The sequence below is a fragment of the Pituophis catenifer genome, unplaced genomic scaffold (assembly GCF_029215685.1).
Source record: "Pituophis catenifer annectens isolate HBS135680 unplaced genomic scaffold, rPitCat1.0.hap2 SCAF_10, whole genome shotgun sequence".
Taxonomy (NCBI): domain Eukaryota; kingdom Metazoa; phylum Chordata; class Lepidosauria; order Squamata; family Colubridae; genus Pituophis; species Pituophis catenifer.
This window is the reverse complement of record NW_027256890.1, coordinates 12,668,703-12,687,017: the sequence shown is the minus strand read 5'-3', so window position 1 is coordinate 12,687,017 and position 18,315 is coordinate 12,668,703. Positions and strand designations below refer to the sequence as shown.

General features: G+C 44.7%; 1 protein-coding gene across 1 annotated transcript in view; it reads left to right on the top strand.

Annotated features, from left to right (window-relative positions):
• The first annotated feature begins 16,830 nt into the window (after window positions 1-16,830).
• Window positions 16,831-18,315, top strand: part of BICDL1 (BICD family like cargo adaptor 1) — a 29,681-nt gene continuing 28,196 nt past the window's right edge. Inside the window, 5 exon segments of the mRNA XM_070951097.1 lie at window positions 16,831-17,010; window positions 17,065-17,361; window positions 17,363-17,428; window positions 17,430-17,603; window positions 17,605-17,622. Coding sequence (XP_070807198.1) covers window positions 16,831-17,010; window positions 17,065-17,361; window positions 17,363-17,428; window positions 17,430-17,603; window positions 17,605-17,622 — 735 coding nt within the window.

The following is an 18,315-nucleotide window of genomic DNA, read 5'->3' as shown; positions in this document are numbered from 1 at the left end:
CGTTATCGGCAAAACAAACAGCCCCGCTTAGATAGAACCTGTAGTACAAAATCTCTATTAGAAGGATTAACAACACACCAAAAAGAAGATGTAAGATTTTTGGCTCTTTTAGTTCTGGAAACCTTCTTACATTCTGCTTTTAATCGTTTTAAAAGCGGTTTGGTCTAATAGTTAAGGCACCAAGGTAGCCACTTCCACCTTAGGCGTGGAAGTGGCTAAGTGACTTTGAGCCAGTCATTCTGCATTCTGCATTCAGTTTTGGTCGCCACGATGTAAAAAAGATGTGGAGACTCTGGAAAGAGTGCAGAGAAGAGCAACGAAGAGGATGAGGAGACTGGAGGCTAAAACATACAATGAACGGTTGCAGGAACTGGGCATGGCTAGTCTGATGAAAAGGAGGATGATAGAAGTCTTCCAATATCTCAGGGGCTGCCCCAAAGAAGAGGGACTCAACTTCTTCTCCAAAGCACCTGAGGGTAGGACAAGAAGCAATGGGTGGAAACTAATCAAGGAGAGAAGCAATTTAGAACTAAGGAGAAATATCCTGACAGTGAGAACAATTAACCACTGGAACAGCTTGCCACCAGAAGTTGTAAATGTTCCAACGCTGGAAGTTTTAAAGAGGTGATTGGATAACAATTTATCTGAAGTGGTGTAGGGTTTCCTGCCTAAGCAGGGGGTTGGACTAGAAGACCTCCAAGGTCCCTTCCAACTCTGTTATTCTATTCTATTCTATTCTATTCTATTCTATTCTATTCTATTCTATTCCATTCCATTCCATTCCATTCCATTCCATTCCACTGTCTGTATTCCTATTGTATTCTATTGTATTCTATTGTATTCTATTGTATTCTATTGTATTTCTATTCTCCATTCCATTCTATATTTTATTCTATTCTTTCCTCCTCTTCTCTCTGCTCTCATTCCTTCTTTCTCCTATTCTATTCCATTCCATTCCATTCCATTCCACTGTCTGTATTCCTATTCTATTCTATTCTATTCTATTCTATTCTATTCTATTCTATTCTATTCTATTTCTATTCTCCATTCCATTCTATATTCTATTCTATTCTTTCCTCCTCTTCTCTCTGCTCTCATTCCTTCTTTCTCCTATTCTATTCTATTCTATTCCATTCTATTCCTATTCTCTATTCTATTCTACTATTCCATTCCATTGTCTGTATTCCTATTCTATTCCATTCTATTCTCCATTCCATTCTCCATTCCATTCTATATTTTATTCTATTTCCTCTTATTTTTTCTCTTCTCTCATTCCTTCTTTCTCCTATTCTCTTCTTCTCTTCTCTTCTCTTCTCTTCTCTTCTCTTCCTATTCCTATTCCTATTCCTATTCCTATTCTCTATTCTATTCTACTCTATTCTCAGGCACCTCACAGGTTGGTTGTTGTTGTGGGGAAAACAGTGAAGGAAGGATTATTGTAGGTGTTCACCTTGAGTTATTTATAAAAATAATGAAGGCAGATTAAAAAAAACAAAACAACTAAAAGGCAACTCAGCCAGCATACACTGAAAATAAAGATTTCATAAACGATATTGTTTGATTAATAGGCAACAACTCCAAGGAATCTTATTATTGAATATATCAGTTTATAAATCGCTCCTCTCAGGCCCATAAGGCAACCAGCAATCCAATGGTAACGCACAACCGTTTAAAGTCCCTCCAAGGAAAAAAAATGATCGCTAAAATGATTTTCCTCCCAGCTGAAAGAGCTCGGCTGAAGAAAGACATCACTCGGTTGTCAGGGATGAATGCGATCCTTGCTTCCACGGTTTGACGATCAGAAGGGACATAAAAGTTATCAAACCCTGACTTTAAACCACAAATGGGTTTCCTGGCCCCGTTCTTTTTTGTTCCCTCTGGTCTGACGGATCAGCCATTAGCAAGATGTCAGAGAGAGAGGAAAAAAATGACGATTTTGAGGCAGCTGGTAGCAACGCTGGGACAGTCGTTGCGATGACAATCAAACTCTCCAGTTTTTCCCCCTGCTGGGGTGAAGATGCTCCCTTTCCTTGAACAAGGAAGATGGGGAAGTTATGGGCCTCCTGCGCCATCCAAAAAAATAAAATTAGAATGGAGTGGAGTGGAATAGAATAATAGACTAAAGTTACTCTACTTTGGTGTGGAGTGGAGTGGGCTGGAAGGAAAGGGAGGGGAGGGGAGGGGAGAGGAGAGGAAAAGAGAAAAGTTGGAAGGGACCTTGGAGGCCCTCTAGTCCAACCCCCTGCTCAGGCAGGAAACCCTGGCCTATACCGTTTCAGACAAATAACCTACCCTTTGGAACAGGTTACCCCCAGGGATACGAATGATCCCAGATCTTCGTACTTTCCGTCGTGCACTTAAGACCTTTCTATTTCACCAAGCCGGGCTGGCATAAATCTCTTCTAATTTTCCTAAATCTTTATGTTGAAAATTCTTAACCGATCACACTTTATATGTATGTTATTTTAACTGTTCACCGCCCTGAGTCCTTCGGGAGAAGGGCGGTATAGAAATTGAATGAATGAATGAATGAATGAATAAATAAATAATAAATAAATAAATAAATGGCTGTCCAATAAATAAATAAATAAATAAATAAATAAATAAATAAATAAATAAATAAATGGCTGTCCAATCTCTTCTTAAAAACTTCCAGTGTTGGAGCATTCACAGCTTCTGGAGGCAAGTTGTTCCACTGATTCATTGTTCTAACTGTCAGGAAATTTCTCCTTAGTTCCAGGTTGTAAGTCAAGGACTACCCGTATGGGAGGGGTACATGTGATGAAACAAAACAAAGAGGTGCCTTATTTGAGGATAATTATAACCCATTCCAAACCCAGCCTATTCAAGGCAAGATACAAGAGCAAAACAAACAGAAACAAGTAAAATAATCCAAAACGAACATCATGAGTATGTGAAAAGTAAACAAATGGAATAGAGGGGAGGGAAGGGAAGGGGAGAACAGAACAGAAACAAGAAGGAAGTAGAGAAGGAAGGAAGGGAGAACAGAAGAAAGAAGTAGGGAAGGAAGGAAGGGAGAACAGAAGAAAGAAGTAGAGAAGGAAGGAAGGGAGAACAGAAGAAAGAAGTAGGGAAGGAAGGAAGGGAGAACAAAAACAAGAAAGAAGTAGAGAAGGAAGGGAGAACAGAAACAAGAAGGAAGTAGAGAAGGAAGGGAAGGGAGAACAGAAGCAAATAGAGAAGGAAGCGAAAGAAGAACAGACACAAGGAAGTAGAAGGAAGGAAGGGAAGGGGAGAACAGAACAGAAACAAGAAGGAAGTAGAGAAGGAAGGGAAGGGAGAACAGAAGCAAATAGAGAAGGAAGAACAGAAACAAGAAAGAAGTAGAGAAGGGAGAACAGAAGCAAGAAGGAAGTAGAGAAGGAAGGGAAGAGAGAACAGAAGCAAATAGAGAAGGAAGGGAAAGGAGAACAGAAACAAGAAGGAAGTAGAAGGAAGGAAGGGGAGAACAGAACAGAAACAAAAAGGAAGTAGAGAAGGAAGGGAAGGGAGAACAGAAACAAGAAAGAAGTAGAGAAGGAAGGAAGGGAGAACAGAAACAAGAAAGAAGTAGAGAAGGAAGGAAGGGAGAACAGAAACAAGAAAGAAGTAGAGAAGGAAGGAAGGGAGAACAGAAACAAGAAAGAAGTAGAGAAGGAAGGAAGGGAGAACAGAAAGAAGAAAGAAGTAAAGAAGTGAAAGGAGAACAGAAACAAGAAGGAAGTAGAAGGAAGGAAGGGAAGGGGAGAACAGAACAGAAACAAGAAGAAAGTAGAGAATAGAGGGTAGGGTAGAGTAGAGTAGGGTAGTCTTCATGGCCAAGTGTGATTGAACACACAAGGAATTTGCCTCCCGTGCATAAGCTCTCAGTGTACACACTTACAACAGCAAAGTCAGAGATCACAAATCCTAATGCAGTATGAATCTGTAATGCAGAGTTATGAGCTAAAGATATCAGAACAGGCTTTTTTCCCCACCAGTCCTCTAATATGGACTGAACCAATTATTACGGTGTACAATTCTTCACGGATTTATACAGGTCGTCCTCAACTTACGACCACAAACCAGCCCCAGGATTTTAGGCTGCTAAGTGAGACATTTTGTGAAGCGGCCCCATTTTTACCACCTTTTCCCCCTCCACCGTCGTTAAGCGAGTGAATTCCTTGCAGTCGTTAAAAGTGGAGGAGGGGCTGGACAGCCACTCCTGGGGCGAAGCAGTGGGGCTGGACTAGATGACCTCCCAAGGTCCCTCCCAACTCTATTCTTGGTTTTTTTTTTTTCCTGTTGTTCTGTTGGCTCATGACACCTGAGGACTGGGGTTTTCTGCATTCTATTGCATTCCCAATAGAATAGGACGAATAAGCGGAAAGCAGCACCTCTGAGCATGTGCAGAGAGCTCCCTTGGGCTGGGCAGCACCACGCGGCCCCGCGCTTCCCTCAACGGAGGCTTACTCGCTCCCAGCGCCCAGTTCCCAGTTCCCAGCGTCCGCCACCTCCTCGGAAGCGAGGACCCCCCGAGCTCCTTCAGCGACCGCCCGCCGCAACGACCCGCCTCGCCGCTCCCGCCATCGGCGTTTGAACGGGGCTTAAAGCCCCGCCCCAGTCCTCGCCCCGCCCTCCCTCTCTCTCAGCTCCTCCCACCCGCAAATCGCGTCATCCGCGCTCTCCGCCAATCCCCGGCGTGGGTGACGTCACCGAGGGGGTGGGGGAGAGGGCGCGCGAGCCCGCGTGCGTGCGTGCGTGGCCGGCGTGCTGCTGACGCGTCTGTGGGGCGTGGCCAAGCGAGCCCAACGGTCAAAAGGGAGGGGAGGGGCGGGCGGGGGGAGGTCACGTGTCCCACGAAAGTCCCGCGTGGCAGGCTGCGTTCGCACGACGTGTGTTGCGTGTTCGGATGCTTTTTTTTTTCCTTGTTTTTTTTTTTTCCCCTTTTTCCTGAGCTGGTGGATTTGTGTGTTCACCAAACCATTCGTGACGAATGGTTTGCCAGCAGGGAGGAGAGGACAGGAGAGGACCTTAAAGGTCATCTAGTCCAACCCCCCCCTGCTCAAGCAAGAGTGAAGGAAGGCATGCACACGTTAAGGCAAAAACCAAGCCAGGCAGTGCAGGGCTGGGCTGGGCTCCGGCGAAAATGGATCCTGAATGTTCTGTCATTATTATTTAGGACTAATAAATGAATAATAGAAACAAATAATTATTATTAGCTGCCTGTCTCACCATGAAATGACTCTGGCCGGCTTACAGTGTTAAAAAGAATAAAAGAATACATACATAAATACATACATATATAATATATATATATATATATATAAGATATAAGACAAACAGATGATGATAAATATAGAAATCTGAAATAAATAAATAAATAAAAAATAGATATAGATATAGATGATAGGAAGATAGATGAATGATATAAGGTAGATAAGATGATACAAGACAGATGATAGATAAATATAGATATAGATGATAGATAGGAGATAGATAGGAAGATAGGAAGAATGATATAAGGTAGATAAGATGATATAAGACAAATGATAGATAAATATAGATGATAGATGGATAGATGAGATAAGGTAGATAAGATGACACAAGACAGACAGATGATGATAGATAAATATAGATATAGATGATAGATAGGTAAATAGATGGATGATAGAAAGATAGATGAATGATATAAGATAGATAAGATGATACAGATGATAGATAAATATAGATATAGATGATAGGAGATAGATAGATAGGAAGATAGGAAGAATGATATAAGGTAGATAAGATGATATAAGACAGAGAGATGATAGATGGATAGATGGATGGATGGATGAGATAAGGTAGATAAGATGATACAAGACAGATGATGATAGATAAATATAGATATAGATGATAGATAGGTATATAGGTATATAGATGGATGATAGGAAGATAGATGAATGATATAAGGTAGATAAGATATAAGACAAATGATAGATAAATATAGATATAGATGATAGATGGATAGATGGATGGATGGATGATATAAGGTAGATAAGATGATACAAGACAGAGATAATGATAGATAAATATAGATATAGATGATAGATAGGTAAATAGATGGATGATAGAAAGATAGATGAATGATATAAGATAGTTAAGATGATATAAGACAGACAGACGATAGATAAATATAGATAAAGATCATAGGTAGATGGATGATAGGAAGATAGGAAGAATGATATAAGGTAGATAAGATGATATAAGATAGAGAGATGATAGATGGATAGATAGTTGGATGGATGAATGATATAAGGTAGATAAGATGATACAAGACAGATGATGATAGATAAATATAGATGATAGGTGATAGATAGGAGATAGATGGATAGATAGATAGATAGATATAGAGATATTTATACACACACACACAACAATTAGCCCTTTTTAAAGCTTTGTATATTGCCTTCCATCCTATGTTAATCAAAGCTGGGTTCCTGCCACACGTTTATTAAGTAAATTAATGCACTAATACATTTCGATTCGTGCCATTTATTTGTATTAATGCACTCCACTTAACAACAGTTCGCTTAGCGACCGTTGGAAGTTACAACGGCATTGGAAGAAAGTGACTTATTGACCGTTCCCGTTTATGACCAAGGAATATCAATGCTTCCGTTCTCCTCCATCCGGTCAGAACTGAAGAATCTTCTTGCATGAGAAGCGAAACGTCTTCAAAAGGGGAAAAAAAAAAAAAAAAGTCCAGTGGCCTCTGGGGGGAAGAAAATGCACCTTTGAGACTCCAAGCTAATAGCGCATTTAACTCCTCCCCTCCCCATCTCTGCTTGCTCTTCTCCTACAAGCTGGGCTGTCACCTGTGTGTCTCGCCTGCTTTATGATGTCACAACAGCTGGACCCCTCCCTGCCCTTGCCCACTGTCCCTTGGCAGCAGAAGAGCATGGGAAGTTAAAAGAGGCTGACACACCTGTCTTTCAGTCTCGCAGAATCATGGCCAACCTTCCGCACAAAGAGTGCCCCAACGCCGAATACATGGTCCCGGTGACCATGATGTCGCCGGACATCGACTGGATGCATTGCCCAGCCGGCCTCTGCAAAGTCAGCCTGTTTGATGACAAAGTCCAAACCGACAAGCAACGGAAGCTGGTTTGTTTCGTCGACGTCTCCAGCCTGAACGCCAAGGATCAAGGCCGGGATTCGCTGTCCGCTTCCGGGGAGCTCGGTGGCATCGAGGCTCCGGATGGAATCGATCTAGGGGAGAGGGAGATCGTGGTCATCCGTGACGAGAAGAAGGGCTTGTCCAACACCGAAGGCTCCGTGTGTTTTTTCAAGCAAAGCTCCTGCGAGAAAGGAGACGTGACCAGTTGGCTCAACAGAGACCTGCAGAAGTACGCCGTCGGGTTCCAGCATGCTCTCAACCCTACGAAAGGACCCGGGAAAAACCTGCCTTGCGAGGCGGAACAGAGGTCGGTTCAGAATGGACCGGCTCCTTTCAGCTGTTCTGGCGCCTAAAAAAAAAAGAAGCCTCGGGACTCATGCCCGTCCGCGAGGAAGTTGCATCTTTGGACCTTCAGAAGACATGCAAAGAGATCAAAGAAGATGGTCAATAAATTTTTTTTGTAAATGAACGCTGGAGTGAGGCTGTCATTGCTGTCAGGGTTAGAGGCCAGCCGTGGTGGCGCAGTGGTCAGAATGTGGTACTGCAGGATAATTCTGCTGACTGCCGGCAGTTCGATCCTGACCGGCTCAAGTCTGACTCTTCCTTCCTTCCTTCCTTCCTTCCTTCCTTCCTTCCTTCCTTCCTTCCTTCCTTCCAACTGCCAGCAGTTCAATCCTGACCAGCTCAAGGCTGACCCTTCCTTCCTTCCTTCCTTCCTTCCTTCCTTCCTTCCTTCCTTCCTTCCTTCCTTCCTTCCTTCTTTCCTTCCTTCCTTCCTTCCTTCTTCCTTCCCAGTGGTTAGAATGCAATATTGCAGGCTAATTCTGCCAACTGCCAGCAGTTCAATCCTGACCGGCTCAAGGCTGACTGAGCCTTTCGTCCTTCCATGGTCGGTAAAATGACCTATGATAGTGACATACGACTGTTTTTCACACGACCGTTGCAACATCCCCACATGGGTCACGTGATTAAAATTCAGATGCTTGACAACTGACTCATATTTATGACATTTTGCAGTATTTTTCTACTTGCATTTTTTTTCACGTGCTTTCGAACTGCTAGATGGGCAGAAGCTGGGACAAGTCACGGGAGCTCACCCCCGTTACGCGGCACCAGGGATTCGAACCGCTGAACTGCCGACCTTTCGATCGACAAGCTCAGCGTCTTAGCCCCTGAGCCACCACGTCCCCTTTAAATTAATTAGACTGTAGCAATTTTGGGCTCAGTCATGGTCGTAAGCCAAGGACTGCCTATATCTCCTTTTTTTTTTTAGCTCTGGAGCAAATGCTCTATTGCTAAAAAAACTCGAGCAAAACCAGAGACCCAAATATCTTTTATTCTGAATTCAAGCTGAATTCAAGCTTTTGGTCTCTCTCTCTCTCTCTCTCTCTCTGTATGTCTTGGCTTCTCTCCTCCCCTCAAGTCACTGCACTTATTTCTATCTTTGGAAAGACTTGGCAATGGCCTCCTACGCCTTATTTTATTTTCCTTCCCCAAATTAGTAATTATGTGCTGTTGGCTTTGTCAGACTTGGCCCTGAAATCTTTCTTTTCTTTTCTTTTCTTTTTTTTTAATAATCATTTCTGCAAAAAATAAATTCTTGGTCTGTGTGTCTCTCGTTTCATCCATTGTTCGTCTGCTGACACTTGTTTTTAGACTCTCATTTAAAAGGATGTATATTTGGGGGATTTTCGAAAAGTAATTAATGTTCTGGCAGCGATTAGAAGCAAGGAGAGAAACATGTAATAACAAAAACTGGCTTTAAATTTGGTCAATGTTCAATGGTAGCGTACTTGGCATGGACTGAAGCACGAATGCCATCGAGCGATTCGTTAATGGGGGTTGTTTACAAAAACCACAATCGCCTGGCATCGGAGATTGTGGCCGAACCATAAACTCTGATTTACAAGCTTTCTGGAGGAGGGGTCTCCAACCTTGGCAACTTTAACCCTGGTGGACTTCAACTCCCAGAATTCCCTAACCGGCTGGGGAATTCTGGGAGGTTTTTTTTAATTTGACTTATATGCCGCCCTTCTCCGGAGACTCAGGGTGGCTTACAATGCGTTAAGCAATAGCCTTCATACTTTTGTATATTTATACAAAGTCAGCTTATTGCCCCCATAATCTGGGTCCTCATTTTACCTACCTTAGAAAGGATGGAAGGCTGAGTCAACCTTGAGCCTGGTGAGATTTGAACTTGCAGTAATTGCTGGCAGCTGATGTTAATAACAGTGCTTTAGTCTGCTGAGCCACCAGAGCTCCTGAGTTGAAGTCCTCCAGGCTTAAAATTGCTAGGGTTGGGGACTCCTGTTCTGGAGGATGCCTTCCCAGCTCTGTTGAACTTCAACTCCCAGAATTCTCAGTGAGCGAACTGGAAGGCGTCACATGACACCTTCGAAGAGTTATCATTGGCTCCTTCGACAGGTTTTTACAACATCCTTTGTAAACTCTAGCCCTTGGGCCCAGAATTTCCGTTGCTAAGCCAAACAGTCGCTAACCAAATCACACCCAATTTTATGACCCTTTTGCCATGGTGGTGACATAGATCACTGCCCGTTGTTAAGCGAATCGCGCAGTCTTTAAACAAGTCGGGTGTCAGCGTTCCAGAAAAAAAACCAACTCCCAAGTAAAGATCCCTCCTTGGACAGCTCTCCTGCCTGAGCAGGAGGTTGGACTAGAAGACCTCCAAGGTCCCTTCCCTCCCTAGGATTGTATATGACTATCAAGAGAGTTAACAAAAGTTAAATGACAGACCTGCATTATTGCTATCTGGCACAACACTGCCCTCTGCTGGCGATCCCTGGTAAGAAAAAGCATTGGGAATCGAACCTCCATCATCATGAAATCTAAAATCAGAACATAACTGCCTTTTTTCAAGCATTAAATTAAACGGACCAGGATTTACTCAACTCCGTAACATATTGAATCCCAGAACTAACGCTTGGCTGTGGAAAACCGAGTCACGAGACAAGACCACCTCATTGTGGCCTTATTCCCTGCACACAGAAAAGCAGCACATCAAGATAAAACCAACAGGAAATTAATCTTTTTTGTTCGGTTGGCAATAGAATAGAATAACAGAGTCGGAAGGGACCTTGGAGGTCTTCTAGTCCATCCCCCTGCGTAGGCAGGAAACCCTACACCACTTCAGACAAATAATAAATAAGACACAGACAGACTTTGGTTGGCTCAGAGCTCAGAGTGTTGTTCGAATCGCCTTGCGGTGAGATGGGTGGCAAATAGATTTAACGACTAATAATAATAATAATGAATGACCAATGAAGAAGAATGTGTGTAGCTCAGGGTTGAAATTATGAGTCCTTGGTGTTCTCTGCGCTTGCTGGTTTTCTTGGAGACGTTTGAAACGTCTGCAAGAAAAGAAGCAAGCTCAGAGAGCATCAGGGACCCCTCAATAATAATGAAAGGATACAGCTGCTTAATTCTGGTACAAAGACGGTTGTTTTCTAGTTGTAGATTTTTCCGTGGGAAGCATTCAGACACACCTAAAAGTTTTATTTTTAGTCAACCAACCTTAGATAAAAGCGCTTCTCCGATGCCTAGCAGTGAACTGAACCTGCTTGAATTCCTCTCCTCAATTATCAAGAGCATCAATAAAAAGAAAATTCACTGCTCAAAAAAAATAAAGGGAACCCAAGCAGAAGACATCCGAGATCTGAATGAATGAAATAGCCTTATGAAATACTTTGTTCGTTACATACAGTAGTTTTGTGTTCCCTTTAGTTGTTTGAGCAATGTATAAACTACTGTATGTAAAGAACAAAGTATTTCATAAGGCTATTTCATTCATTCAGATCTCGGATGTCTTCTGCTTGGGTTCCCTTTATTTTTTTGAGCAGTATATATTGGAAAAGTCCCCTAATACTGCACGAGTTAAAAAGAGGGCTGGGAAAATATCTACAGACCCCTCGCATCCTGGACATAAACTGTTTCAACTCTTACCCTCCAAACGACGCTATAGAGCACTGCACACCAGAACAACTAGACACAAGGACAGTTTTTTCCCCGAACGCCATCACTCTGCTCAACAAATAATTCCCTCAAGACTGTCAAACTATTCACTAAGTCTGCACAACTATTACTATTAATCTTCTCATCGTTCCTATCACCCATCTCCTCCCACTTATGACTCTAAGACTGTAACTTGTTGCTGGTATCCTTACGATTTATATTGATATTTTTTCCTAGTATGATTTGATTGCATATTTGTACCCTATGACTATCATTAAGTGTTGCACCTTATGATTCTTGGTGAATGTATCTTTTTTTTAATGTACACTGAGAGCATATGCACCAAAGACAAATTCCTTGTGTGTCCAATCACACTTGGCCAATAAAAAATTCTATTCTATTCTATTCTGTTCTGTTCTGTTCTGTTCTGTTCTGTTCTGTTCTATTTTTCTATTCTATTCTATTCATTTTCTATATTCCATTCCATTCCATTCCATTTCCTTCCTTCCTTCCTTCCTTCCTTCCTTCCTTCCTTCCTTCCTTCCTTCCTTCCTTTCTTATTCTATTCTATTCTATTCTGTTCTATTCTATTTTTCTATTCTATTCTATTCATTTTCTATATTCTATTCCATTCCATTCCATTCCATTCCATTCCATTCCATTCCATTCCATTCCATTTCCTTCCTTCCTTCCTTCCTTCCTTCCTTCCTTCCTTCCTTCCTTCCTTCCTTCCTTCTCTATTCTATTCTACTCTACTCTACTCTATTCTATTCTATTCTATTCTATTCTATTCTATTCTATTCTATTCTATTCTATTCTATTCATTTTCTATATTCTATTCCATTCCATTCCATTCCATTCCATTCCATTCCATTTCCTTCCTTCCTTCCTTCCTTCCTTCCTTCCTTCTCTATTCTATTCTACTCTACTCTACTCTATTCTATTCTATTCTATTCTATTCTATTCTATTCTATTCTATTCTATTCTAGAACAGAACAGAACAGAATAGAATAGAATAGAATCATAAGGTACAACACTTAATGATAGTCACAAGGTCCACATAAGCAATCAAATCATATTAGGAAACAATATGAACAATATATAAACAATATATAAACAAAAGAAACAATACACTAATTTTTTTCAACCTTGGCATCTTTAAGATGCGTGGACTTCTATTCCCAAGACACTTTTTTTTTTTTTGGTTGGTCCATGTTGAAAGTCGTGGTTCAAACCTGAGTCACTATAGCAACTTGACAATGAGATGAGACACGCGCTGTAACGCTCCCCGTATCCTGAAAAATAAAACAATACCCGGTGACTAAGAGCTGAGCTAAAATGAAACGTGATCAAACACTGCTACCTGCCAATTAAGAAGGCATTGAGGGGAAGAATAAATCGCTGGCAGGCCTTGCTCTTAATGCCAAACACAGCACGTTCTTACACCGATCTTGCTCCTTATGTAACAACGACGCCATTGTTTGAAAGAGAGGGGTGTGAGCAATGAAACATGCCAAGTATTAGTAAGTCTGGGACAAAACTTTCCGAGTAGAAGTAGGGAGGGCCAGGTCTGAGATGGTTTTTCAAACTATCTTCTTGGCCCGGACTCAAACCCCATTTATCTGACTCGGTAGTAGCTCTTCCCCCTGTCCCCCAATGCCATTCCCTCTTCCATGTACTGTACAATATAGAAGTCTTCTTTTTTGTATTTTCCAGTCTGACCTAGATCACGTGAAGTGTTAGTATCACTTTATAAGGCCTTGGTGAGGCCACACTTGGAATCCTGCATCCAGTTTTAGTTGCCACAAAGTAAAAAAGATGTTGAGACTCTAGAAAGAGTGCAGAGAAGAGCAACAAAGAGGATTAGGGGAGGATTGGAGGCTAAAACATACGATGAACGGTTGCAGGAACTGGGTATGTCTAGTTTGATGAAAAGAAGGACCAGGGGAGACAGGATAGCAGTGTTCCGATATCTCAGGGGCTGCCCCAAAGAAGAGGGAGTCAAGCTATTCTCCAAAGCAGAAGGCAGGACAAGAAGCAATGGGTGGAAACTCATCAAAGAGAGAAGCAACCTAGAACTAAGGAGAAATTTCCTGACAGTGAGAACAATTAATCAGTGGAACTCCTTGCCTCCAGAAGTTGTGGATGCTCCAACATTGGAAGATTTTAAGAAGAGGTTGGACAACCATTTTGTCTGAAGTAGTGTAGGGTTTCCTGCCTAAGCAGGGGGTTGGACTAGAAGACCTCCAAGGTCCCTTCCAACTCTGTTATTCTATTTCTGCCCTGCAGTCCTAGATTTTCCTGACTTTTTCTTACCATTCCTGACTTCCTCCAGCTGAGAGGTTGAGATGCTAGCCACCCAGATCGCAGAATACAGCTCGACGGAATAGTTTACCCCAAATTTATTTCCCTACGCATCCTCCATTAAAAAAGCATTCGCCCTATGGATTGGGATCCCGACGAGCGACCTTTGGCTCCGCTTCTCCCAAGCACAGCGAAGCAAAAGGGGCCCGTTAATGCATAAAAGACTTCAAAAGCAAGCCCTCCGTTTTTCCCTGCCCGCGGCAATCGGATAATTACATTCGGAGGACAATGACAGATTGTTTGGGACTGCAGATTAATGGGGAGGTCGTGCAGTAAACAAAACATTGCCGTCCCCAGAGCGAGCTGTGTGAAGGGAGCTGCGGGTAGGCCGATGCGCTGACGTGACCCACTGCGGGGCCCACTGAGAACTGGCACACTGTTGCAGTCGCATACTTTCCAGCCATTGTTGTATGAATTGTGCACCCCTTCTCCTGCAGCTCGGGCTGAAGAATCTAGGGCAAAGCTTTTTGTTCGGGGTGGATTAAAGCTCTCGATCCGTAATCCCTTTGTGTGCTAGACTCTGGAAAGAGATTTGGAGATAGACTATTCAGTGGATCTGGGTAATCAGGCCAGAAGGATTACGGTGAAATCTTCCCGAATGGGACACTTTCTATTGGGGTTATGTTTTTTCTCTCTTCTCTTCTGGAACAGAAGCACTAGCCATTGTACCCAGTTGTCTTCAAACTTGGCAGCTTTAAAACTTGTGGACTTCAACTCCCAGAATTGTCCAGCCAGCATAGCACAATTCTGGGAGTTGAAGTCCACAAGTCTTAAAGGGGTTTGGGGGAACCCCTGCATTGTACGACGATCTGGTTCCCAAGTTGGTAAGAGGACCGGGGAGGGGTTTGAGGGAGGAGGAGAAGAGAGAGGGCATCACACCTTCCCTTTTGTACTTTCATCACAACATCACACCCATTTGGGACCCTCGTTGGGCCTGCCTGCAAATTGTGTCCAACTTAGGTTTGCTCAGCTGTCGTTCGTTGAATAATTCATGATAGTTATTATAACCCTGGATTACATTCCCCACCCCCCAAAAATGCATATTATGAATTGGTCTCATCTTAGTGCACCACAAGTATGCCATCAACCATGATTATTAAAAAAAACCCCAGTTTATGGCTTGGAACCTTGTGGAACCTAACCAATTGCAGCTGATTTCATTTCTGCTGGTATTTACAAAATGTTGGCTTCCTGCAGCATATGAAGTTCTTAAAGCATGCTGGCTGAGGAATTCTGGGAGTTGGAGTCTACACATCTTAAAGTATGCTGGCTGAGGAATTCTGGGTGTTGGAGTCTACACATCTTAAAATATGTTTGCTGGGGAATTCTGGGTTTTAAGAAGTCTACATATCTTGAAGCAAGCTGGCTGGGAATTCCTGGAGCTGAAGTCTACACATCTTAAAGCATGCTGGGTGAGGAATTCTGGAAGTTGAAATCTATACATCATAAAATATGTTGGCTGGGGAATTCTGCATTAAGAAGTCTACACATCTTAAAACCCTCTGATTGAGGAATTCTGGGAGTTGAAGTCTACACATCTTAAAATATGTTGCTGGGGAATTCTGTATTAAGAAGTCTACACATCTTAAAACCCTCTGATTGAGGAATTCTGGGAGTTGAAGTCTACACATCTTAAAATAGTTGGCTGGGGAATTCTGTATTAAGAAGTCTACACATCTTAAAACCCTCTGATTGAGGAATTCTGGGAGTTGAAGTCTACATCTTAAAGCAAGCTGGCTGAGGAATTCTGTATTAAGAAGTCTACACATCTTAAAAAACCCTCTGATTGAGGAATTCTGGGAGTTTGAAGTCTACACATCTTAAAATACGTTGGCTGGGGAATTCTGTATTAAGAAGTCTACACATCTTAAAACCCTCTGATTGAGGAATTCTGGGAGTTGAAGTCTACACATCTTAAAATATGTTGGCTGGGGAATTCTGTATTAAGAAGTCTACACATCTTAAAACCCTCTGATTGAGGAATTCTGGGAGTTGAAGTCTACATCTTAAAGCAAGCTGGCTGAGGAATTCTGTATTAAGAAGTCTACACATCTTAAAACCCTCTGATTGAGGAATTCTGGGAGTTGAAGTCTACACATCTTAAAATATGTTGGGCTGGGGAATTCTGTATTAAGAAGTCTACACATCTTAAAACCCTCTGATTGAGGAATTCTGGGAGTTGAAGTCTACACATCTTAAAATACGTTGGCTGGGGAATTCTGTATTAAGAAGTCTACACATCTTAAAACCCTCTGATTGAGGAAATCTGGGAGTTGAAGTCTACACATCTTAAAAATATGTTGGCTGGGGAATTCTGTATTAAGAAGTCTACACATCTTAAAACCCTCTGATTGAGGAAATTCTGGGAGTTGAAGTCTACATCTTAAAGCAAGCTGGCTGAGGAATTCTGTATAGAAGTCTACACATCTTAAAACCCTCTGATTGAGGAATTCTGGGAGTTGAAGTCTACACATCTTAAAATATGTTGGCTGGGGAATTCTGTATTAAGAAGTCTACACATCTTAAAACCCTCTGATTGAGGAATTCTGGGAGTTGAAGTCTACACATCTTAAAATACGTTGGCTGGGGAATTCTGTATTAAGAAGTCTACACATTTTAAAGCATGCTGGGTGGGGAATTCTGGGAGTTGAAGTCTACATCTTAAAGCAAGCTGGCTGAGGAATTCTGTATTAAGAAGTCTACACATCTTTAAATACATTAGCTGGGGAATTCGGTATTAAGAAATTTACACATCTTAAACCCTCTGATTGAGGAATTCTGGGAGTTGAAGTCTACATCTTAAAGCAAGCTGGGTGGGGAATTCTGGGAGTTGGAGCCTACACATCTTAAAATACGTTGGCTGAGGAATTCTATGTTAAGAAGTCTACCCATCTTACAACACGCTGATTGAGGAATTCTGAGTGTTGAAGTCTACATCTTAAAGTTGTCCACCTTGAGAAACGCTGGCCTTTCCTGGCCTTTTCCACCCGAACCCCGGTTTCCTCTCGCCCCAAAGAACAGCCGGGACCGGGCAGAGCCCTCCGCACCCAAACAGGCGAGGCGAACATTCCGATGCCAGTCGGGAACGGGGAGGGGGGAAGGGGTTAAGCCCGGGAACGGGGAGGGGGGGGGCTGAGTCTTTAACACCTGTGGGAGGGGCCGTGGAGACACCCGCCTCGACCAATCCGAGCCCTCGGCCGAACAGGTGTTTGCTGGCGTCACGGGCTCTGGAGGGGGGGGGAGGGGGAGGTGTGGTGGTGGGGGGGGAAAGATCCGGCCTCCCCTCCGCCGCCGCCGCCGCCGCCACCGGTGGCTTCGCGAGCTTCCCGCGATGTTTGGGGGGCGCTCGGGCGGCGATGGGGCTCGGCGCGCGGGGCTGCCAAGCGGGGCCGCCGGCAGCAGCAGCACCAGCACCAGCAGAAAAAGACCCATCATCCCTGCCCCCGCAGCAGCAAACGCCCCACTCGGCTCCAACGCCGGCCGGGCGGGCGGCTCGCTTTGAGAGCGCCGCCGGGCTGCGGAGGCGGCTCCCGCGGGTGGAGTAAAAGCCTTGCCCTTCGCGCTTTTTCCCCGGCCGGCGGACGGACTAGGAGGAGCGGGTGGGAGAGCGGGCGGAACGGCGTCCCGTGGCGGGCTCCGGGCTCCTTCCTCGGCCGCCGCTGAGCTTGGAGTGGCCCGGAGCCCGGCCGTGTCCGCCTCTTGCAATCGCCGCAGCCTTTCAGCACCACCCGAGCTGGACAGCGCCTGCCGCATGGAGAACGGCCCCGGGGACGGCCGGCTCAGCCCAGCCGCCTGCAACGGCTTCGGGCTCGGTCGCCTTCGCTGCGGCTCCGGCTGCGGCTCCGGCTGCGGCTCCGGCGTCGCCTTCTTCTTCTTCTTCTTCTTCGGGCCGTGGGCGGCGAGCTGGAGCTGGCGCTGGAGGAGGAGCTGGCCCTGCTGGCTTCGGCCGGGGAAGGGCCCGGGGGAAAACGAGCCGCCAGGCCCCGCGGCTTCCCCAGCCGAGCCGGAGCTGCTGCTGTCTCAGATGAGGCAGAAGGAGAAAGATTTGGTGTTGGCCGCCCGGTTGGGCAAAGCCTTGCTGGAGCGGAACCAGGACATGAGCCGCAATACGTAGAGGATGTACAAGGAGTTTGACCGACAAGCTGGAGGTGAGAAGAAGCCGGGCTGTTTGAGGGGGAGGGCAGGGGAAAGGCAGGGCGAGGCTTGGAAAGGCCCGAGCGGTGTGACTCAGGATTCGTCGGTTTGGGGAGAATCGGCCTGACTTTTTTCCCCTTTGGAGATGCCCGAGGGGGAGGTCGCCCCCCCCTGACCATGTGCAGAGAGCATCTCTCCCCCGGGTGAGTTGCGCTCCTGCCCTGCTTCTCTACCTGGGGCAGATTCATCACAGAGAGAGAGAGAGAGAGAGAGAGAGAGAGAGAGAGAGAGAGGGAGAGAGAGGGAGGGAGAGAGAGAGAGGGAGGGAGAGTGAGAGAGGGAGAGAAAGGGAGAGGGAGGGAGGGAGAGAGAGAGAGGGAGGGAGGGAGGGAGAGAGAGAGAGAGGGAGGGAGGGGGGAGAGGAGGAGAGTGGAGAGGGAAGGAGGGAGAGAGAGGGAGAGGGAGGGAGGGAGAGAGAGGAGAGACGGGAGGGAGGGAGGGAGAAGAGAGAGAGGGAGGGAGAGGAAAAGGGAAGGAGGGAGAGAGAGAGAGAGAGGGAGGGAGAGGAGGGAGAGAGGAGAGAGAGAGAGGGAGGGAGAGGGAAGGGAGGGGAGGGTGAGAGGAGAGAGAGAGAGAGAGAGAATTTTTTGTTTTCTGAAGGGAGCGGAGGGGAGGGGGGGGGGGGGGAAGGGGAGAGTGGAGAATTG